Source organism: Mesoplodon bidens (assembly GCF_964165515.1).
Source record: "Mesoplodon bidens genome assembly, chromosome: 15".
Classification (NCBI taxonomy): domain Eukaryota; kingdom Metazoa; phylum Chordata; class Mammalia; order Artiodactyla; family Ziphiidae; genus Mesoplodon; species Mesoplodon bidens.
The window spans coordinates 21,486,069-21,509,667 of NC_138171.1; the positions used below are offsets into that span (position 1 = coordinate 21,486,069).

At 45.6% G+C, this 23,599-nt stretch overlaps 1 protein-coding gene and 1 long non-coding RNA gene across 5 annotated transcripts in view; one reads left to right on the plus strand and one right to left on the minus strand.

Moving 5' to 3' along the window:
- Positions 1–4,874: 4,874 nt before the first annotated feature.
- Positions 4,875–23,599, plus strand: part of LOC308628901 — a 52,004-nt gene continuing 33,279 nt past the window's right edge. For 3 of the 4 annotated variants that reach the window (XR_014017596.1, XR_014017597.1, XR_014017598.1), the window contains exons 1-3: positions 4,875–5,146; positions 7,142–7,204; positions 8,725–8,800. This is a non-coding gene — a long non-coding RNA (uncharacterized lncRNA). Of the gene's footprint in view, positions 5,147–7,141; positions 7,205–8,724; positions 8,801–18,439; positions 18,713–23,599 lie in introns of those variants that run through there. The other variant, XR_014017599.1, reaches the window with a different exon arrangement.
- Positions 18,862–23,599, minus strand: part of LBP (lipopolysaccharide binding protein) — a 47,213-nt gene continuing 42,475 nt past the window's right edge. The window contains exon 13 of the mRNA XM_081256260.1: positions 18,862–20,442. Within this exon, the coding sequence (XP_081112386.1) occupies positions 20,302–20,442 (141 nt within the window). The 3' untranslated portion in view covers positions 18,862–20,301. The remainder of the gene's footprint in view (positions 20,443–23,599) is intronic.

Genomic DNA, 23,599 nt, shown 5'->3' on the forward strand with positions numbered 1-23,599 from the left:
CATAACACTTTAAAAAATTGAGTCAGTTAACAATCTTCCCACAAAGAAAACATCATACCCAGGTGTCTTTTTTTAATAAGTTTATTTATTTATTATTATTATTTTTAATTTATTTATTTTATCGATTTTTTTTGGGGGGGGTACGTGGGCCTCTCACTGTTGTAGCCTCTCCCATTGCGGAGCACAGGATCTGGATGCGCAGGCTCAGCGGCCATGGCTCACAGGCCCAGCTGCTCCGCGGCATGTGGGATCTTTCCGGACCGGGACACGAACCCGTGTCCCCTGCATCGGCAGGTAGACTCTCAGCCACTGCGCCACCAGGGAAGCCCTATTGATTTATTTTTTTGGCTGCATTGGGTCTTCATTGCTGCACGCGGGCTTTCTCTAGTTGCGGCGAGCAGGGGCTATTCTTCATTGTGGTGTGCGGGCTTCTCATTGTGGTGGCTTCTCGTTGCAGAGTACAGGCTCTAGGCGCGCAGGCTTCAGTAGTTGCAGTGTGTGGGCTTCAGTAGTTGCAGCACGCAGGCTCAGTAGTTGTGGCTCGCGGGCTCTAGAGTGCAGGCTCAGTAGTTGTGGCTCACGGGCTTAGTTGCTCTGCAGCATGTGGGATCCTCCCGGACCAGGATTCGAACCTGTGTCCCCTGCATTGGCAGGCGGATTCTTAACTACTGCGCCACCAGGGAAGCCCCCGGGAAGCCCCCAGGTGTCTTAATAGGTAAATTCTACAAAGATTTGCAGCGTTACACAGTCTCCCAGATTATAAAGAGAGAACAGTTCTCAGTTCACATAACCTCCAAATTAGAAAAGGTTAATAAAAGAAAAGTAAATTACAGGTTAATTTATTCAGTAATGTAGACCTAAACATCCTAAAAGTATATTGGGAAGTTTCAGGCGGAAGCAGCCTTGGTCAGTGATGACCAAGGAGAACAATATGTTTGACAGAGGACCCAGCTCAGATTCGATCACCTTCAGGCTCCTCTTCCTTTCACTGTTGTTGCCCACCCTCCGCCCACTGCATCACTGGGTAGGGTCTGCCCAGTGAGCTCATTCAGGAAGGAGCTGGGTCTTGGCCAAGCATCCCAAGCAGGGCAAACCACAGAGACTCTGAAGTCTATGCATGCTTAACACCTATGCACCTATGCACGCTCAACACCTCCCAATCCACCCATAAGATGAGAGACCTCTGAGATGGGTGACTCCTCCCACAGCTATGAAAACGTAGAAGGGCCTATCCTTTGGCCTGGAAAGTAAATTTGAGGATTGAGAGTTCCAAGAATGTGGCATTAGGGCTGCATTTCTCAGAAGGCCCCTCTACTTCTTGCAAACCTTTCTCTTATTCTAATGGACCTGCACGGGTTACACTGTCACAGGTTTAATTATCTTCTGCTTGTCCTCATGAAGCTTGTGGGAAAATTTCCCCAAAGTGTTGCCCTTTAAAGATATTCCCAAGAGTCTTCATTAGAAAGGCCCACCATTTAAGGATTAGAATGGAGATTTTTGAACCCCTCTCTTCAGGATGGTAGAACATAGGGTGACTCTGCTGGACGAGAGAAGGATGTGCTAGGAAAACATCAAGTGTTTTCTATGTTCAGCCAAGTATCCTTAACATCTCTGCTTTTCAGCCAGAGTCTATGATGTGAATGGCATGTCCATGAGTTGGGCAGTACACAACCTGCACAACCATATGTGGCAATCCTGCCTACCTACAGTGGAAGATGTATGGAGATGTACTTCAGGGCAAATGTAGCATATGTCCCCCCCACCCCATATACAAGAAACAGAGTAAACGTAAAGTCAGAAATCCACACACAGAGAGAGGGGGGGATGCAGGACAGAGAGTACTGGTGGAATTTCAGTCCCTGGTGTTTGTCATCTTGGAAGCCCAGTTCCACCTCTGCCTTTCCTTTTGTTCGGTTACATAAGCTTTCTAAGAATGTAATTCTTTTTTTTTTTTTTTAGCATAAGTTAGGTTTCTGGCACCAACACTCCTGGCGCAGTGCCTAAGTCTTTTCCTTAACTTATCCTAAATGGCCAGTTATTGAGGTATTCCATCAGTGGGGGTCAGGGCGGGGAGGTTGGCATTGCACGAGGCACTGCGTGCTTATCTCAGATGACTTTCCCATCTACGACACTGGCCTACATAACTGGAGATTCCAGCAAACAGGGCAGCATGCTGAGGTCTTGAAATAAATGTGTTACGACAGCCTTTGCTCTTGGCGTTCAGATAACAGTCCATGCTCGGTGGCTTGTCCTTATTTGTCAGTCAGCAATGTGTCTGCAGACGTTAAAAACAAAATAAAACTGCAGTGCACTCTCTGCAAGCTCCAGAAGGGATGGATGTTTCAAGTGGGTCTTTTGCCAGAAGGGGAAGTGTTGGGGACCTACCCAGGCAGGAGGAGGCTGGTGATTAGGTCTGCCTGGACCAAGGCTCTTTCAGGAGTGGACACAGGGGGCTTAAGGAGGCTGTAGGGGGAGGAGGAGCCACCAGCCACTTGGAGCCACTGGTCATCGAGACAGAACAGTAGTAGCAAAAAGGGGGCAGAGGCACTGCTGAGCCAATGAACCTTCTATTCATTCATTCATTCATTTATTCAATACATGGTAAATAAGCACTTCCGCTCTATGGGGTGCTATGCTGGTGGGTGTGTCCAACAGATGTCAACAACAGCCTGACTGGCAGGAAATTGAGAAAGGAACAACAAAAACTACCACCTAAATAATTCCCCAAACAACTGTTCAAATGATTTTTCCCCATAAAGGCACTGGAAAAACTATACCACTTTTCCAATACTGTTTTTTTTTTTTTTTTTGCAGTACGTGGGCCTCTCACTGTTGTGGCCTCTCCCGTTGCGGAGCACAGGCTCTGGACACGCAGGCTCAGTGGCCATGGCTCACGGGCCCAGCCGCTCCGTGGCATGTGGGATCTTCCCAGACCGGGGCACGAACCCATGTCCCCTGCATCAGCAGGCAGACACTCACCACTGTGCCACCAGGGAAGCCCTCCAATACTGTTTTTTTTTTTTTTTTTTTGTATAATGACTGGAGGCAAAGGGATGAATGAAAAAGCCTATTGTGTCTGCCTTCCTCCAAGCTTATAGTCTAATAATCCACTACTAGCAAATAAGTTCTGTCCCATAAATGCAAGCATGGCTTTCTATTGGGAAGTCTAGTAGTTTATCACATTAAGAGGTCAAAAGTATGGTAAATATCACAGAATTTGGAGGAAGACAGATATTATGGATTAAGTTATGTACCCCCAAAAGGTGTTATGTTGAAGTCCTAACACCTGGCACCTGGGAAGGTGACCTGATGTGGGAATAGTATTTGCAGATGTAACTAAGATGTAAGTTAAGATGAGGTCATGTTGCAGGACGGAGGACTATTAATCCAACATGACTGGTGTCCTTGTAAGTGAGGAGAAAGACACCCCAGGAGAATGCCAGAGATTGAATTGACACAGCTGCAGGATTGATGGGCACCACCAAGCACTAGGAAAAGGAAGACCCCCACCCAGAGTTTTAGAGGGAGCATGGCCCTGCTGACATGTTGATTTCAGACTTCTAACCTCCAGAATAGTGAGAGAATAAATTTCTGTTTTAAGCTACCCAGTTTGTGGTAATTTCTTATGGCAGCCCTAGGAAATGAATTCAATAGACATACTTGAAATTTTTCTCTACCACGTTTTACACATTAGCAAGCTACTTAATCCTTCTGAACTTCAAGTTTTCAACTTCAAAGTAGATAAAATATGCAAAATGGTGTGTGCCACTACGGAAAATAGGATGGTGGTTGCTCAAAAAATTAAAAACAGAATTGCCCTAGGATCCAACAATTCCACTTATCCTCGAAACAAATGAACGCAGGGTCTTAAAGGGATATTTGTCCACCCATGTGCATGGCAGTACTATTCACGATAGCCAAAAGGTAGAAGCTACTCAAGTGTCCACTGATGGATGAATGGATAAACAAAATGTGGTCTCTACATACAATGGAATATTATTCAGCCTTAAAAAGGAAGGGAATTCTGACAAATGCTACAACATGGATGAACCCTAATAATATTACGTTAAGTAAAATAAGCCAGTTATATGGGCTTCCCTGGTGGCGCAGTGGTTGAGAGTCCACCTGCCAATGCAGGGGACACGGGTTCATGCTCCGGTCCGGGAGGGTCCCGCCGCGGAGCGGCTGGGCCCGTGAACCATGGCCGCTGAGCCTGCGCGTCCGGAGCCTGTGCTCTGCAACAGGAGAGGCCACAACAGTGAGAGGCCCGCGTACTGCAAAAAAAAAAAAAAAAAAAAAAGAAGAATGAAATAATGCCATTTGCAGCAACATGGATGGACCTGGATATTGTCATACTGAGCGAAGTAAGTCAGACAAAGACAAATATCATAGGATATTGCTTACATGCGGAATCTTTAAAAAATGATTAAACAAACTTATTTACAAAACAGAAACACACTCACAGACTTAGAGAACGAATTTATGGTTACCAGCAGGAAAGGGTGGCAGGGGAGGTATAGATTGGGAGATTGGGATTGACATGTACACACTGCTATATTTAGAATAGATAACCAACAAGGACCTACTGTATAGCAGGGGTAACTCTGCTCAATACTCTGTAATAACCTAAATGGAAAAAGAATTTGAAAAAGAATATATATATGTATCTGTATAACTGAATCACTCCGCTGTACACCTGAAGCTAACACATTATTAATCAACTATACTCGGATATTAAAAAAAAGAGCTTTTGCTAATTAAAGCTTCTCATGTGAAAGAGTCACCATTCCTACAAATTAATGACAAATCAGTGACAACAAACAGAACACACACAGAAAAGCAAAATTTCAGACTGCTTCTGGAAATTACCAAGTCATCCCAACGCAGAACTCGGGCTCCGCTCCACCAGAGGTCGCTGCAGGATCGCGCGCGAGGGATCCGCTCCCGGCGACTCCGCTCTAGGCCGCAGGCCTCGTCTCTGCTGCAGTTCCGCCGCCGCTGTGCGGGTGGAGGAGGTTCCCGACTCCGCTGGTTTCTGTTTCTCTTGGATCCACGCCATCTCCCAACATTCGCGGACATCCGTACCTTCCCGCACTGTCTGCTGTGTTTCCGCCTCTGTTCCGTGCCATCTCTCACGGCGCCCCGGGTGCGTTACTGAGGGGAGCGCTGGGCACGTGGTCTGCTCCGCCCGCCCCCCCCCCAAGGGGAAACTGAGGCCCGAGGGGGCGGTGAGCGCCGCATGGCGACTTCTCGGCCCTCGTGTCTTCGACAAAGAGGCCTCGGGTCACCGAGCCACCGGCCGGCGCCGTCTTGGAGCCTCACCCACCCCGTGGGGAGACTTGTGCCCGCTGATGTCGAGAGACCGGTCGGATGACGCGTGGGCCCGAGGTCCCGCAGGGGGTCGTGCAGAGCCCGTGTGAACCTGGCCCGGGGGGCGCCAGAGCCCCTGATTCACTGCCCATCACCTCCGACTCCAGCGTTTCAGGCCCCAAAGCCGCTCGTCGGTTACCGGCCAAATACTCTGGTGACCGTTAGCCCATTTCCCCTTAATAAGCTTTAAGGGAAAGTGTGGAAACGTCCATTTTCCAACGGGTGTTTGAGCTTTAAAGTGAGGGCGCCCCAGGGCCCCCGAGGGGCAGAGTCTGGCTTCCTGTCCCTGCTTCGCACTGAAGCCCTTCCACACCCGTTCCCTGGCCGGGCCCTGCGCTGCTGAAGACCCTCCCTCGAACGGCTTTGCTGCGCCTGCCTCTGCCAGCGCCCCCTCCTCTCTTGCGAGACCGTGAGCCGCACTGCTTGCTGCGCCCCACTGTGTCCAGGGAATGAGCTGTCTGTCCCTTGGGCAAGTGCTGCTCCTGAGGGCCTTGAACTGGGGGCTGTGGCCTTCCTGCCCCGCCGCAGAGGGGGTGGTCCCTGGGCTCAGGGGGGTTCTGGGAACAGTCTTGCCAAGCCTTGTGCAGGAGAGTGGGGCTGGGTTTGGGGGCCAGAAAGGCCTGAGTTCAGATCCTGACTCAGCTGCTCGTTAGCCGTGGAACCTCAGGTGAGTTACTTCATTCTCCTGAGCTTTCCTTTCCTTCCAGGGGGGAAACAGCAAGCAGTCCTGGAGGGCAGAGGCCTGGTCTGTGTCTCTGAACCCCCAGTGCCTGGCAAGTGGTTAGTAGGTACTTAGTATTTTGTGGGTGGATGAGTACTTGAGGCATTTTTACGAGAAGTTGGTCTTCGTGTGGCCTCTGTTGATGAGGGGAGATGGAGTCTTTCCATGAAGTGAGGATAGCGTTGGGGTCCCGGGCTTGGCTGGGCAGCTTTCCCCTTCCTGGGCGGAGAGCCGGCTGCTCACATGGGCTCCTCTGCCTGGCTCTTCTTCTGCCGTTTGTTGCCCCTGCATTCGGAAGTGATCGTGGGCTGGCCGTGCCCTGGTCACTGGTAGTGCCGGCAGAGGAGTTGCTGAAAGCGTTTCCCCGTGTTTGGAGGGTTCACTCCTGTCCCTTCCCAACTCTGGAGCTGTCCCACATGGCTGTCCTCCCGCCGCCTTTCTATTATTTTACTTATGTTTTATTGCACACCGCACGGCTTGCCGGATCTTAGTTCCCCGACCAGGGATTGAACCAAGGCCATGGCAGTGAAAGCGCACGGAGTCCTAACCACCGGACCTCCAGGAAATCCCCCCCCCCACCACCTCTTTAGATGTCTTTTGGCTCCTGGTGTCTGTTGAGTGCCCTCTGCCTGGCTTGGTGCTGGTGTCTCTGAGGCTTTAAAAAAGGAGAATGGGAGTGGGTCTTGCCACAACTGTGGTCTTCTGACCCTGGTCTCCAGTCTCAGCAGCCCTGTGTTCTTTTCTACCTCTGGATTTGAAGTGGTTACAGGCTGCCTGTGTCCTGGTCATTGGTAATATGGGCCGAGGAAAAGTTGAAAGATTTTCCCCATGTTCAGGGGACCCATACTTGTCCCTTCCATACAGGACAGCCTTCAGTGACTAGCAGTGACCAAGCATGAGGCAGTCTGAGGATGGAGGGAGTCAGGATGTAGTGCGTTCATTGCCTAAGACCCGAATCCCCCCAACACACACATCATGTTTTCCTGTCGATGAGCATAATGGTTTCCTGCCAGTTGGGCAGATCACGTGATGGCTTCTTGTCCCCTGCAGGAGTGTCACATGGCTGCTGTTACATGAGACGTGTCGTCAGGGAGAGCCGGGACTGAGTCCCAGGTAAGTGGTGTCCCGCCGGTTCTCTATTACTTGAGTTGTGTGCAGGCTGTGAGGCCAGAGATGTTGGGTGCTGAGGTGTGGAGAGTGAGGGTGCAGTGGAGGCTTGGGCCCCCTTCTGCTCCTGAGAGCCTGGATGGAGGCTGCTGTGATGTTGACAGGACAGAGATTCACATCCAGTGTCCAGCCAAGTGTTCTTCTGTGAGCCTGAGTGAGAATTCTGTCAGGTGTTCAATCCTGGTGCCACTTACACACGTTCCTTCAGTACCTAAGAGTTCTCAGTATTTCTGCCGTTAGTCTCCTCTTCAGCTCTTGGCAGGCACTGGTGAATAATCGGGTGGTTCTGTCATCTTAGGCTGTAAGTCTGGTCATTGACCTGTCTGCTGGTGTGTTCCTAGGCCAGGCCGTTTCCCAGGATGCTGGCTGTGGCCTCCCTTCTCAGCTCCCTCACTGCCCTTTTCTGCCCCTGCATTCGAAAGTGATCGTGGGCTGCCTGTGCCCTGGTCATTGATAGTGCAGGGAGAGGAATTGCTGAAAGCCTTTCCCCGTGTTTGGAGGGTTCACTCCTGTCCCTTGCAAACTCTGGAGCTTTCGTACATGTCTTTCTTCCCACTGATTGGTGTTGCTTCCTGGTCCCTGGCGCTGTGTGCTCACTGAGCGCCCCTTTTCCCGAACAGGGCCCTGCCTTAGCAGTTCACGGGCTGGCAGTGGAGGGCTCCCTTCCAGAAGTTTTCTCTGATTCCCCATCGCACCCCTTCCTCATCCCACATCCTCAGCCCCGCCCCTCAGCACTGATCGCACCTAGAAAGTGTTGATTTGCTGATCGTGCCCCTTATGCTGTAATCTTGAGGGCAGCACCTCCCTCTATTGTGTTGCATCTGGTGCCTGACGCATAGCACCTGGACCAAAAAAAAAACCCCAAAGAGGTGGAGATGACCCATCTGTTGTGAGGTGACAGGGCTTCTCCCATTGCAGAGTGTCAGGGAACCAAGCCCTCCAGCAAGCCAGCCTGCCGGGTCAGCCTCCTTTTCTCCACTGGAATTGTTTCTGTAATGAAAGGTATAGACTTACTATAATCTGCCTTAATCCTGGTCATGAGCAGGGCCCGTGGTCCACTGTGGGTGATTTTCTAGTGACCGACCTGGACAAAGCCCAGTATAGTTGAGGATGCATATATAAGTCGCCCTTATACTACGTAGCAGGCACGGGGCCCTCCCCCACCTGGTACCCCTCCCGGTCCATTCTAGTCATTGCCAGGCAGCCACAGCCTGCAGACTGGTTAGCAGCAGATTGCTCACAGTTGGCACATAGCGTAATGTAGGTGTTATTCCCGTCAGAGGTGACCTGCAGACCCCTTCCTGGGGTTAAATTGTTCTTGTTCCTGATACCGTAGTGTGGCCGTTCAGGTACTGCAGTAACAGCCTGCCTTCGTGAGTGCTAGGAACTGCCAGCTGCTGTGCCAAGTGCTCTGTGTGTCCCCCAGAGCCTGCTGTGAGTGCCCGTTCACCGATTTTCCTTTGCAGCTGGGTCTGTGTGCACAGAGGCTCCACAGGAGGCGTCATCTTGGTGTCAGCCAGGCGCTAGGCCCTGGGGCCCCAGGTAAGGCTTTTGGACCTTTCTCTGGAATTTTGTGTTTTTTGTACAGTCACGTGCGTGTTTTCTGGGGCTTGGATGATCATGTAGGGGGAAGTGGGGTGACAGTATCCTGCTGTGGGGCAGTCCCCCACATGCCTAGGGGAGGGCTCTGGGAACCTGCTTGGGTGAAGGGCTCCCCGGGGCACCTCCCTTCCGAGCCTTGGGGTGTCAGTGCAAGTACCGTTGTGATGGAGACCGGTCCCGCCTCTCAACCTGTCTAGCGCTGTGACCCCGTCTCAGACTCCACATCTTCATCTGAAGAGCAAAGCTGGGATAGCAGCAAAAGTTCTAAAAAATTTTTCATGGTGGTGCCATGACCACATGATCCTGATCTTTTTCAGCCCGAAAGCATTTGCAGTTTTTTATTCTGGAAGTGTCTTGACTCCCCCTGGCAGGGAGGTTTTGTGGGGTCTTGGCAGGACACGACAGAAGCTGCTGGGACTCGGCCAGGCTGGGCTGCTCTCCCTGCCCCAGGCCCCTGGCTCCAGCCTCCCGCCCTTCCTGGCTCTTTCTGTCCTTTGCTGCTCCTGCATCGAAAGTGATCGTGGGCTGCCCGTGCCCTGGTCATCGATAGTGCAGGGACAGGAGTCGCTGAAAGACCTTTCCCCGTGTTTGAAGGGCCCAGTTGTCCCTTCCAAACCCTGGAGCTTTCACACACTAGCTTTTTGGTCCTGCCATTTCTTTCAGAGGACGGGCCTTTGCCGGCCCACATGTGATATGGTGACCGGGCTGGGCCCCGGACTTGTGGAGGTTCGCTTTGTCTTTGAAGTAAAGGAGCCTCCGGACAGAAACCAGTCCACACGTTTGTATTTGGACCTCACACTGGAATAAGTTCAGATAATGCTGAAGGGCACATGGGAGAACTGTAAATCGTGGGTTCTGCTCTATGAACTTAACAGGAATGGAGGACAACCCATAATAATACATTATTCAAGGCAGCCCATGACTGACATGCTTGTTTGTGTGTTGACTTTGCTCCTTTACTCAGTTTTTGGTTTTTTTCCCTTTACTGTTTCTTTTTTTTGCGGTACGCGGGCCTCTCACTGTTGTGGCCTCTCCCATTGTGGAGCACAGGCTCCGGACGCACAGGCTCAGCGGCCATGGCTCACGGGCCCAGCCACTCCGCGGCATGTGGGATCCTCCCAGACTGAGGCACGAACCTGCGTCCCCTGCATCCGCAGGTGGACTCTCAACCACTGCGCCACCAGGGAAGCCCCCCTTTACTGTTTCTTTTTCTTTTTTTACAACTTTATTGGAGTATAATTTCTTCACAATGGTGTATTAGTTTCTGCTTTATAACAGTGAATCAGTTATACGTATACATCTGTTCCCATATCCCTTCCCTCTTGCGTCTCCCTCCCTCCCACGCTCCCTATCCCACCCCTCCAGTCGGTCACAAAGCACCCAGCTGATCCCCCTGTGCTATGCGGCTGCTTCCCACTAGCTATCTACCTTACGTCTGGTGGTGTATATAGTCCATGCCTCTCTCTCGCTTTGTCACAGCTTACCCTTCCCCCTCCCCATATCCTCAAGTCCATTCTCAAGTAGGTCTGTTTCTTTTTTCCTGTTTTACCCCTAGGTTCTTCATGACATTTATTTTTCTTAAATTCCATATATATGTGTTAGCATACGGTATTTGTCTTTCTCTTTCTGACTTACTTCACTCTGTATGACAGACTCTAGGTCTATTCACCTCATTACAAATAGCTCAATTCCATTTCTTTTTATGGCGAGTAATATTCCATTGTATATATGTGCCACATCTTCTTCATCCATTCATTGGATGATGGACACTTAGGTTGTTTCCATCTCCGGGCTATTGTAAATAGAACTGCAGTGAACATTTTGGTACATGACTCTTTTTGAATTATGGTTTTCTCAGGGTATATGCCCAGTAGTGGGATTGCTGGGTCATATGGTAGTTCTATTTGTAGTTTTTTAAGGAACCTCCATACTGTTCTCCATAGTGGCTGTACCAATTCACATTCCCACCAGCAGTGCAAGAGTGTTCCCTTTTCTCCACACCCTCTCCAGCATTTATTGTTTCTAGATTTTTTGATGATGGCCATTCTGACTGGTGTGAGATGATATCTCATTGTAGTTTTGATTTGCATTTCTCTAATGAGTAAAGATGTTGAGCATCCTTTCATGTGTTTGTTGGCAGTCTGTATATCTTCTTTGGAGAAATGTCTATTTAGGTCTTCTGCCCATTTTTGGATTGGGTTGTTTGTTTTTTTGCTATTGAGCTTCATGAGCTGCTTATAAATTTTGGAGATGAATCCTTTGTCAGTTGCTTCATTTGCAAATATTTTCTCCCATTCTGAGGGTTGTCTTTTGGTCTTGTTTATGGTTTCCTTTGCTGTGCAAAAGCTTTGAAGTTTCATTAGGTCCCATTTGTTTATTTTTGTTTTTATTTCCATTTCTCTAGGAGGTGGGTCAAAAAGGATCTTGCTGTGATTTATGTCATAGAGTGTTCTGCCTATGTTTTCCTCTAAGAGTTTGATAGTTTCTGGCCTTACATTTAGGTCTTTAATCCATTTTGAGCTTATTTTTGTGTATGGTGTTAGGGAGTGATCTAATCTCATACTTTCACATGTACCTGTCCAGTTTTCCCAGCACCACTTATTGAAGAGGCTGTCCTTTCTCCACTGTACATTCCTGCCTCCTTTATCAAAGATAAGGTGACCATATGTGCGTGGGTTTATCTCTGGGCTTTCTATCCTGTTCCATTGATCTCTCTTTCTGTTTTTGTGCCAGAACCGTACTGTCTTGATTACTGTAGCTTTGTAGTATAGTCTGAAGTCAGGGAGCCTGATTCCTCCAGCTCCGTTTTTCTTTCTCAAGATTGCTTTGGCTATTCGGGGTCTTTTGTGTTTCCATACAAATTGTGAAATTTTTTGTTCTAATTCTGTGAAAAATGCCAGTGGTAGTTTGATAGGGATTGCATTGAATCTGTAGATTGCTTTGGGTAGTAGAGTCATTTTCACAATGTTGATTCTTCCAATCCAGGAACATGGTATATCTCTCCATCTATTTGTATCATCTTTAATTTCTTTCATCAGTGTCTTATAATTTTCTGCATACAGGTCTTTTTTCTCCTTAGGTAGGTTTATTCCTAGATATTTTATTCTTTTTGTTGCAATGGTAAATGGGAGTGTTTTCTTGATTTCACTTTCAGATTTTTCATTATTAGTGTACAGGAATGCCAGAGATTTCTGTGCATTAATTTTGTATCCTGCTACTTTACCAAATTCATTGATTAGCTCTAGTAGTTTTCTGGTGGCATCTTTAGGATTCTCTATGTATAGTATCATGTCATCTGCAAACAGTGACAGCTTTACTTCTTCCTTTCCAATTTGGATTCCTTTTATTTCCTTTTCTTCTCTGATTGCTGTGGCTAAAACTTCCAAAACTATGTTGAATAAGAGTGGTGAGAGTGGGCAACCTTGTCTTGTTCCTGATCTTAGTGGAAATGGTTTCAGTTTTTCACCATTGAGGACGATGTTGGCTGTGGGTTTGTCATATATGGCCTTTATTATGTTGACGAAAGTTCCCTCTGTGCCTACTTTCTGCAGAGTTTTTATCATAAATGGGTGTTGAATTTTGTCAAAAGCTTTCTCTGCATCTATTGAGATGATCATATGGTTTTTCTCCTTCAATTTGTTAATATGGTATATCACATTGATTGATTTGCGTATATTGAGGAATCCTTGCATTCCTGGAATAAACCCCACTTGATCATGGTGTATGATCCTTTTAATGTGCTGTTGTATTCTGTTTGCTAGTATTTTGTTGAGGATGTTTCCATCTATGTTCATCAGTGATATTGGCCTGTAGTTTTCTTTCTTTGTGACATCCTTGCCTGAGTTTGGTATCAAGGTGATGGTGGCCTCATAGAATGAGTTTGGGAGTGTTCCTCCCTCTGCTATATTTTGGAAGAGTTTGAGAAGGATGGGTGTTAGCTCTTCTCTAAATGTTTGATAGAATTCGCCTGTGAAGCCATCTGGTCCTGGGCTTTTGTTTGTTGGAAGATTTTTAATCACAGTTTCAATTTCAGTGCTTGTGATTGGTCTGTTCATATGTTCTGTTTCTTCCTGGTTCAGTCTTGGCAGGTTGTGCATTTCTAAGAATTTGTCCATTTCTTCCAGGTTGTCCATTTTATTGGCATAGAGTTGCTTGTAGTAATCTCTCATGCTCTTTTGTATTTCTGCAGTGTCAGTTGTTACTTCTCCGTTTTCATTTCTAATTCTACTGATGTGAGTCTTCTCCCTTTTTTTCTTGATGAGTCTGGCTAATGGTTTATCAATTTTGTTTATCTTCTCAAAGAACCAGCTTTTAGTTTTATTGATCTTTGCTATCATTTCCTTCATTTCTTTTTCATTTATTTCTGATCTGATTTTTATGATTTCTTTCCTTCTGCTAACTTTGGGGTTTTTTTGCTCTTCTTTCTCTAATTGCTTTAGGTGCAAGGTTAGGTTGTTTATTTGAGATGTTTCCTGTTTCTTAAGGTAGGATTGTATTGCTATAAACTTCCCTCTTAGAACTGCTTTTGCTGCATCCCATAGGTTTTGGGTCGTCATGTCTCCATTGTCATTTGTTTCTAGGTATTTTTTGATCTCTTTGATTTCTTCAGTGATCACTTCGTTATTAAGTAGTGTATTGTTTAGCCTCCATGTGTTTGTATTTTTTACAGATCTTTTCCTGTAATTGATATCTAGTCTCATAGTGTTGTGGTCGGAAAAGATACTTGATACGATTTCAGTTTTCTTAAATTTACCAAGGCTAGATTTGTGACCCAACAGATGATCTATCCTGGAGAATGTTCCATGAGCACTTGAGAAAAATGTGTATTCTGTTGTTTTTGGATGGAATGTCTTATAAATATCAATTAAGTCCATCTTGTTTAATGTATCATTTAAAACTTGTGTTTCTTTATTTATATTCATTCCGGATGATCTGTCCATTGGTGAAAGTGGGGTGTTAAAGTCCCCTACTATGATTGTGTTACTGTCGATTTCCCCTTTTATGGCTGTTCGTGTTTGCCTTATGTATTGAGGTGCTCCTATGTTGGGTGCATAAATATTTACAATTGTTATATCTTCTTCTTGGATCGATCCCTTTATCATTATGTAGTGTCCTTCTTTGTCTCTTCTAGTAGTCTTTATTTTAAAGTCTATTTTGTCTGATATGAGAATTGCTACTCCAGCTTTCTTCTGATTTGCATATAGTAGTTCTATTTATAATTTTTTGAGGAACCTCCAGGCTGTTTTCCATAGTGGCTGCACCAATTTACATCCCACCAACAAGGCATGCACAGGGGTTTCCTTTTCTCCACGTCAAGCCGAAACTTGTTATTTCTTGTCTTTTTTATAATAGCTATTATTAAATATTATTTGATAATAATTCCAGCAGGTGTGAGGTGATAGCTCATTGTGGTTTTCATTTGCATTTCCCCAATGATTAGTGATGTTGAGTATCTTTTCCTGTACCTGTTGGCCATCTGTATGTCTTCTTTTGGAAAATGGCTATTTAGATCCTTTGCCCATTTAAAAATCAGATTTTTTTTTCTCCATTGCATTTATGAGTTCTTTATCTATTTTGATTATTAACCTCTTATCAGATACATGATTTGCAAATACTTTCTCCCATTCAGTAGGTTGCGTTTTCATTTAGTTGACGGTTTCCTTCGCTGTGCAGAAGCTTTTTAGTTTGATGTAATTCCACTTGCTTATTTTTGCTTTTGTTACCCCTGCTTTTCATGTCAGATCCAAAAAATCATTGCCAAGACCGATGTCAAGGTTACCATCTATGTTTTCTTCTAGAAGTTTTCTGGTTTCAGGTTTTACATTCAAGTCTTTAATCCATTTTGAGTTAATTTTTGTGTATGGAGTAAGAGTGGGGTCTAGCCTGATTCTTTTGCATGTATATTTCCAGTTTTCCCAACACCATTTATTAAAGAGACTGTTCTTTACTCATTGTGTATTCTTGGCTCCTTTGTTGTAAATTAATTGACCTTATACACGTGGGTTTACTTCTGGGCTCTCTATTCTGTTACATTCATTTATGTTTCTGATTTTATGCCAATAACACACTGTTTTGATAACTACAGCTTTGTAATATAGTTTGAAATCAGAATGTGTGATGCCTCTGGCTGTGGTCTTATTTCTCAAGATTGCTTTGGCTATTTGGAGTCTTTTATGGTTCCATATAAATTTTAGACTTGTTTGCTCTATTTCTGTGAATTATGCCATTGGAATTTTGATAGGAATTGTGTTGAATCTGTAGATTGCTTTGCGTAGTATGGATGTTTTATTATTATTAATTTTCCTTCCAGTTTTATTGAGATATAATTGACATACAGCACTGTATAAGTTTAAAGTGTACAGCCTAATGATTTGACTTACATACATCATGAAAATGATTATCACAATAAGTTTAGTGAACATTCATTTTCTCATATAGATGCAAAATTAAAGAAATAGAGGAGGGCTTCCCTGGTGGCGCAGTGGTTGAGAGGCCGCCTGCAAATGCAGGGGACACGGGTTCATGCCCCGGTCCGGGAAGATCCCACATGCCGCACAGCGGCTGGGCCCATGAGCCATGGCCGCTGAGCCTGCGTGTCCAGAGCCTGTGCTCCACAAGGGGAGAGGCCACAACAGTGAGAGGCCCGCATAACGCAAAAAAAAAAAAAAAAAAAAAAAAAAAGAAATAGAGGAACTTCCCCGGTGGCACAGTGGTTAAGAATCTGCCTGCCAATGCAGGGGACACAGGTTCGAGCTCTGGATTGGGAAGATCCCACATGCCGCGGAGCAACTAAGTCCATGCACCACAACCACTGAGCCTGTGCTCTAGAGCCCATGAGTCACAACTACTGAGCCCACGTGCCACAACTACTGAGGCCCACGTGCCTAGAGCCTGTGCTCCACAACAAGAGAAGCCATCACAATGAGAAGCCCGCACACTGCAATGAAGAGTAGCCAACGCTCGCCGCAACTGGAGAAAGCCACGCGTGGCAACAAAGACCCAATGCAGCCAAAAAAACAAAAAAAGAAATAGAAAAAAAGTTTTTCTTGTGATGTGAACTCTTAAGATTTGCTCTCTTAACAACTTTCATATATACCGTACAGCAGTGTTCATTATATTTATCATGTTGTACATGACGTCCCTAGAACTTATTCGTCTTATAATGGAGAATTTGTACCTTTTGACTGCCTTCATTCAGTTCCCCCTCTCCTCACCCTCTGCCTCTGATAACCACAAATCTGATCTCTTTTTCTATGAGTTTGTTTATCTGTTTGTTTTTGAAGTATAACTGACCTACAACACTATGTTAGCTCCTGTTACACAACATAGTGATTTGGTATTTCTATTCATTTCAAAATGATCACCACCATAAGTCTAATTATAATATGTCACCATACAAAGATACTGCATAGTTACTTACTATATTCCCCACACTGTATATAGCAATCTATATGTGATTATTTTGAGTTCCTGATGTCTTAAGTTCAAATACATTTTTACACCCTGCATTTTTACTTTCCCCACACCCACATTTACTGTTTTTGACATCATATTTTACATCTTTTTTTGTGTGTATCGCTTAACTACTTATTGCAGTCATAGATGATTTTACTACTTTTGTCTTTCAACTTTCACAGTAGCTTTACACACTGCTAATTTACCTTTATTGTGTATTTACCTTTATCAATGAGATTTTTTCCCTTTGTAATTTTCTTGTTTCTAGTTGTGGCCTTTCCTTTTTCACTTAGAGAAGTCCCTTTAACATTTCTCTAAGGTTGGTTTGGTGGTGCTGAACTCTTTTAGCTTTTGCCTGCCTGTAAAACTATTTTCTTTAAAGATATTTGCCATGTATTTCTTCTTTAGGTCTTCTTTTAAAATTAATTAATTAATTTTTGTATTTATTTTTGACTGTGTTGGGTCTTCATTTCTGTGCCAGGGCTTTCTCTAGTTGTGGCAAGTGGGGGCCACTCTTCATCGCGGTGCGCGGGCCTCTCACTATCGCAGCCTCTCTTGTTGCGGAGCACAGGCTCCAGGTGCGCAGGCTCAGTAGTTGTGGCTCACGGGCCTAGTTGCTCCACGGCATGTGGGATCTTCCCAGACCAGGGCTCGAACCCGTGTCCCCTGCATTGGCAGGCAGACTCTCAACCACTGCGCCACCAGGGAAGCCCCAAAACTTTTTAATTTAATTTAATTTAATTTTTAAAAAAATTCTGGCTGCTTTTGGGTCTTCGTTGCTGCACATGGGCTTTTCTCTGGTTGAGGCAAGCGGAGGCTACTCTTCGTTGTGGTGTGCAGGCTTCTCATTGTGGTGGCTTCTCTTGTTGGGAGCACAGGCTCTAGGCATGCGGGCTTCAGTAGTTGTGGCACATGGGCTTAGTTGTTCCGTGGCATGTGGGATCTTCCCGGACCAGGGCTCAAGCCCATGTCCCCTGCAGTGGCAGGCGGATTCTTAACCACTGCGTCACCAGGGAAGCCCAGCCTGCCTGTAAGACTTTTGATCTCTCCATGAAGTCTGAATGAAAAGAGCCTTGCTGGGTAGAGTATTTTTGGTTGTAGGCTTTCCCCGTTCATCACTTTGAATATATCATGCCATTCGCTTCTGGCCTGCAGAGTTTCTGCTGAAAAGTCAGCTGGTATTCTTATTGGAGTTCCCCTGTATGTAACTAGTTGTTTTTCTCTTGCTGCTTTAAATATTCTCCCTTTAATTTTTTCCATTTTAATTACAATGTGTCTTGGTGTGGTTGATCCTGTTGGGACTCTCTGTGTTTCCTGGACCTGGATGTCAGTTTCCTTTCCCAGGTTAGGGAAATTTTCAGCTATTATATCTTCAAATATGTTCTCTGCCCCTTTCTCTCTCTCTTCTTCTGGGACCCCTATAATGTGAATATTAATATGCTTGATGTTATCTCAGAGATCTCTTAAAGTGTCCTTATTTCTTTTTAATCTTTATTCTTTTTTCTTTCAGCTTCATTGGTTTCCACTAATCTGTCTTCCAGCTTGCTGATCAGTTCCTCTGTATTATTTAGTCTACTGTTGACTCCTTCTAGGAAATTTTCTAGAAATTCCTTCTAGGTATTTTTCATTTCAATTATTGTATTCTTCATCTCTGGTTCTTCTTTATATTTTCTAACCTTGTTAAAAAATTCTAACTTCTGGGCTTCCCTGGTGGCGCAATGGTTGAGAGTCCGCCTGCCGATGCAGGGGACACGGGTTCGTGCCCCGGTCCGGGAGGATTCCACATGCTGCGGAGCGGCTGGGCCCGTGAGCCATGGCCGCTGAGCCTGCGCGTCCGGAGCCTGTGCTCTGCAACGGGAGAGGCCACAGCAGTGAGAGGCCCGCGTACCGCAAAAAAAAAAAAAAAAAAAAAATTCTAACTTCTCACTCTGTTCATCCAATATTCTCCCAAATTCTTTGAACATTTTTATGATCATTACCTTGAACTCTCTGTGGGGTAGATTGCGTATCTCAGCTTCACTTAGTTCTTCTTCTGGGGTTTTATCTTGATCTTTCATTTGGAAGATATTCCTCTGTCACCTCATTTTGCCTAATTTGCTCTTTTTATTTCTATGTATTTGGTAGGTTGTTTACGTTTCCCATCCTTGGAGAAGTGGCCTTTTGTAGGAGACGTCCAATGTATCTCAGCAGCACACTCCTCTCTCTGGTCACCAGAGCTATATGCTCTAGGGGTGCCCACTATTTGGGCTGCGTGTTGTGGCAGACTGACTGCTGTGGGCAATCTGGTAGGTGTGGCTGGCACTTGGTCTGGTTTGTTGTCAGGCCCTACCTTGTGTAGAGGCTGCCAGCCACTGGTTGGCTGGCAGGGCTGGGTCATGGGGCTGCTGGCTATGTGATCCTGGGGGGTTCTGGAGCTAGTGCTGGCTCACTGATGGGCAGGGCTGGGTTCTGGAGTGGGTGATTGTGGGACTGGGGGTCTCAGATTTAGTGTCAGCCTGCTGGTGGGTGGGGCCAGTTCCTGATACAACTGGCTGCAGTATCTGGGATGTCCCAAGGCTAGTGTTGGCCCACTGGTGAGGGAGACTGGATCCTGGACAGATGGCTGAGGGGTACAAGGTGTCTCTTCTGTGGACTTTGGCTTGCAGGGGAAAGGTGCATTAGAGGGAACACTGAGGACAGGGGGGAAATCATTTACTCTGCTTCCCATTTAGCAATCTGAAAGAAGACACTTCTTGAACTATCCCCTGTCCTATCCTATAGTATATCCAGGACAACTGGACAGCCTGGTGGGGTCAGGCAGAGGGAGCTATCTTCATTATCTTGGGCTGTCAAAACAAAACACCATAGACTGGGTGGCTTAAATAAAATAATTTATTTTCTCACAGTTCTGGAGGCCAGGAAGTCTAAGATTATTGTGCCAGTCAATTTGGTTTCCTGTGGGGTCTCTCTTCCTGACTTGCAGATGGCCACCTTCTCACCATGTCCTCACATAGCAGAGACAGAGAGAGACAGAGAGTGGCCTCCCTGTTGTCTCTTTTTGTTGTTGTTACTGTATTCGTTCACCTGTTTTATATTTTAGGTTTCATGTATAAGTGATAACATACAGTATTTGACTTTCTCTGTCTAACTTATTTCACTTAGCATAATACCCTCCAGGTCCATCCATGATGTTGCAAATAGCAAAAGTTCATTCTTTTTTATGGCTTAGTAATACTCCATTGTATATATGCCTGGTGTCTCTTATAAGGACACTCACTTTACCAGATTAAGGCTTCACTCTTATGACTTCATTTAACCTTAATTAGTTCCTTACTCCAAATACCGGCGCACTGGGGGTTAGGCTTCAACATATGGATTTTGGGGTTACATAACTCTGTCCATAGCAGGAGGCTTTGAAATTTAGTTTCCCTGAGCTGCCTGGGATCCTGAGTGGTCTAAGTAGACCTAGAGATGGCTGTGGAGCTGGATGGAGAGCTTGCTAGAAGGGACCACAGTACCAGAGTGAGGTACCAGATATGCCCTCTGCCTAAAATTCAGCATGTGCCATGGTGAATTGCAAATGTTTATTAAAAGAATCAGTTGACTATGCCTTCTTTTTATTGGTGTCACATGAGTGTCCCAAGTTCTCCAGCCTTCAGGAGTCACCCTTTCCTTGAACATCCACTGAATATCAGCTCCCAGATCTGCAGGAAATCCATTCAGGAGCCCAGTACATGCTGATGTGTTTCTATAGATCCATCCTGTAGCTGTGGCATTTTTCTCTGAATGGCTGCATTGTGCCAGGCCTCTTTGTGGTCACCTACAGCCATTTCTTCACCTCTTCTCCCAGTTGCTGTTCTTTCCCTAAGCTATTTTGCTCTGAACATCCTCTGAGTGGCCATGGCTGGCTCCAGGACAGCACAGACTCCAAACTCTGGCCTGATCTTGTTTCTGCCTCAGAAGCGTGTGGTGCTGTGGCCTCAGAGGCCATCAAGGCGTCTTCTAGCTCATCCAGGCAGGCCTGTTCTCAAACGTTCAGCTGGGAGAATGTGACAATTTTCTGGAGTTTGATAATCTTCCATCTTTCTTGGTGATCCATGGATGGTCTCACAACCCAGCTGAGTACTTATATTTAATCCCAGGAGATTCTGAGAAGGTATAGGTTTGTAGAGGAGGAAGGATGGGAGATGATGGGGAGGAAGAGAAGATGCGGGGAAGCCAGAGAAGACAGAAAGAGGAAAACATATTACAACTTAACCCAGTTTAACTCAAACTTGAATGTGCATCCAAATCACCTAGAAGGCTTGTTAAAGCACAGAGTGCTGGATCCCACCTCAGATTTCTGATTCAGTAAGTTTGGGGTGGGGACCAAGACTTCGCATTTCTAACAAATTCCCAGGTGATACTGATGCTGCTGGTCAGGGGACCACACTCTGAAGACCACTGACTTCATCCCCAAACCATATGGGAGGCAGTGCACCCCCTTCAGACACAGTGTTTTGCTTCTCACAATGGGTAGGCAGATCTGTTCCTTCTTAAATATCCTTGCGGCCAACAGCCAAGTCCATCTGTTTGTTCACGTAGTAGCAAGATGTCCAACAAATCCCTAAAGAAACTAATGAGCAACTTGGATCCAACTCTTTATTGTCTGCCAGAGGAAAGGCATCCATGCTTGGTAATGAGCCTTTGGTCTCTCTGCCAGGCTCTGTGGCCAGAATTAAGCACTTTGTCACCTAGCTGGTAAAGGACTTTCTTGACAGTATTGAACCAGAAAGCCTAACCAAGTCATTTACTTACATCCCATTATATTGGGGGAACAGTGGATGGTCTGCTCTCAGAAACCTGTTTGTTTCCACCTTGGTGGTGTGCAGGACAGGAGAGGGTGTGTGTCCCACATCATGCAGAGTCCTGGGACGTGATGGCCGCTGCTCCCGTTCACACATTCCACCAGCATTTTGTAGCCGCCTGCATAGTCTGACTCTGAACTAAGTCAGAACAGGGCACAATGACAAAATACACCCAGGATCTGCTTCAAGGCTAGGCCTGTGACACAGCTCCATGCTGGGTGTATAGTGAACCCTCACGAAATGTCAGCCTTGATTATTATGAGTTTGATTAAGAGCAGAGTGTTCCCATCACGATAGAATTGCTTGGTGTAATTCACAATCTCCTTCTGGGAGGAAATTAGCATTCTTGATAAATGTTTAAGCAATTTTCTGATAAACTCTAACAAGATTAAAACCTCCTTGGAGAAATCAGCTACCCAAACACTCAGCTGATTATCAGACATTCTTTATCTTATATTCAGTTTAATAATGCTTATCCAACCATTCTCTTTTCCTGGGAAATGTCCTTAACAAAAGGGAACTCTGACTTGGCTTTGTGGCATGATCAAAATAAAACTTTGACACAAGCTTATAACTAATTTATCTGAAAAAATTTAAAACAGTCATTATGGAGGTAGGACACAGGAGTAGTAATTAACATTTTTAAGTACTTGCCGCTTGCCAGATATTATAGGAAATGTCTTATACAGCTCATCTTTCTTTCTCTTTATAATGAGTTGGGTTATCGTAGCTCTGTTTTACTTATAAGATGCTCAGAGAGGTGAAGGGACTTGCCCAAGATCACACAGCCAGTAAACGGCAGAGCCAGGTTTCGAATCCAGGTCTGTCTGAGTGCAGAGCTGGAGCCAGCAATAGCTTCCCTCTTCTGCCTCTGCCAAAGGATTATAATGGGAGATGGAGAATAGGATATTCTCTGAGAGAAGGACAAGTATAGGGCTGTGGGACTGCAGAGCAGGGACAGGTCCCTCCTAGGTACAGGGCTTGGGAAGGAACTGTGGGGGAAGAGGTTTTTCAGCCCAGAAGAGGATGTAGGGGAGGGACATTGAAGACAGCAAAAAAGGCAGTCAGGAGCAATGGTCTGCACAGAGGCAGAGTCAAGGCCCAGGTATGTTTGGAGGATATGGTACAGTTCAATCTGGCAACTGCAGGAGTGGTCCCCAGTCCTTTCAATAATGAGAACCATGTCTTCTAGTGTTGTGGACCCTGCGTGCTGCTAGTTGGATTCTTATGACTCTGGATTGAGAGAGCCCATCCCAGTTCTATCACCTACTGGCTGTGTGATCTTGGGCAGATTACTTCACCTCTCTGAGGTGAAGCTTTCTTCATGTGAAAATTGGAGGGTAATAGTAGCATTTCTCTTATAAGATTGCTGTGAGCATTTAATGAGATAAACCATGAAAAGCACATGTCCAGCACCTACTAAGGGCTCTGTAAAAAGGCGAGGTTTTAATGTGTAACTGATTTATGGTGGCATTATGTCACTATTTTCTCAGTAGGGCTGTGAAAAAATTTTTTCTTATTTTAGTATAATTTCAGACTGCTAAAAAAGTTGCAAAAAGAGTACAAAGAATTCCTGAGCACCCTTCATCAAGATTATACATATATATATACATAAATTTCCCTCCTGAACTGTTTGCAAGTCAGATGCAAACCTGTTGGCCTTTTACCCCTAAACACTTAAGTGTGTATTCCCTAAAAGCAAGGACATTCTCTTATATAGTCATAGTACAATGATTAAAATCATGAAATTGACACTTATACAATACTGTTTTCAGCAGACTATGTTCAGATTTTGTCAGCTGTCCCATAACATCCTACATAACGAATGAAAATCTTGGATCATATATTACATTCAGTTTTCCTTTCTCTTTAGTCTCCTGGTAACAGTTTCCCAGTCTTCTTGTCTCTCATGACCTTGACATTTTTGAAGAGTATAGGTCAGTCACTCGCTTTAGGTTTGTCTGATGTTTCCTCATAATTAGATTCAGGTTAGGTGTTTTGGGCAAGAGTGCATTTCAGTGCATCACATCGTTGTGAATATTTTTGTTCATGCCTTAAAATAGGGTCGCCTCATGGGAAGAGGTGGGGGGTACTGGACCACCTGCACAAGAATCCACTGAAAGACTCGATAAACATGCAGACACCCCAGTACCCCTGAGAGTGTAGGCCAGGAATCTACGTGATTAACCAGCAGCAGTGTGACCAGTTGTCTACTTGTTTACGTTCCTTCCAAAACATGGCCAGTAGATGGCGGTGCAGTCTGCACTTTCAATGCAGCTGCTGCATTTCTGGAAAGATCTCCCTGTGAAACTTCCTGTGAATTCAAGTTAACATCCACCAGGAGAGCTTGGCTGCTTAAGCTGCTCTCCCCTCCTGTCCCTTCGGAGTGACTTCTCTTGATGCCCCGGGACCTCAAAGTGGTCAGAACTCACTTGGAGTTTCCTAAACTCCTAGAGGT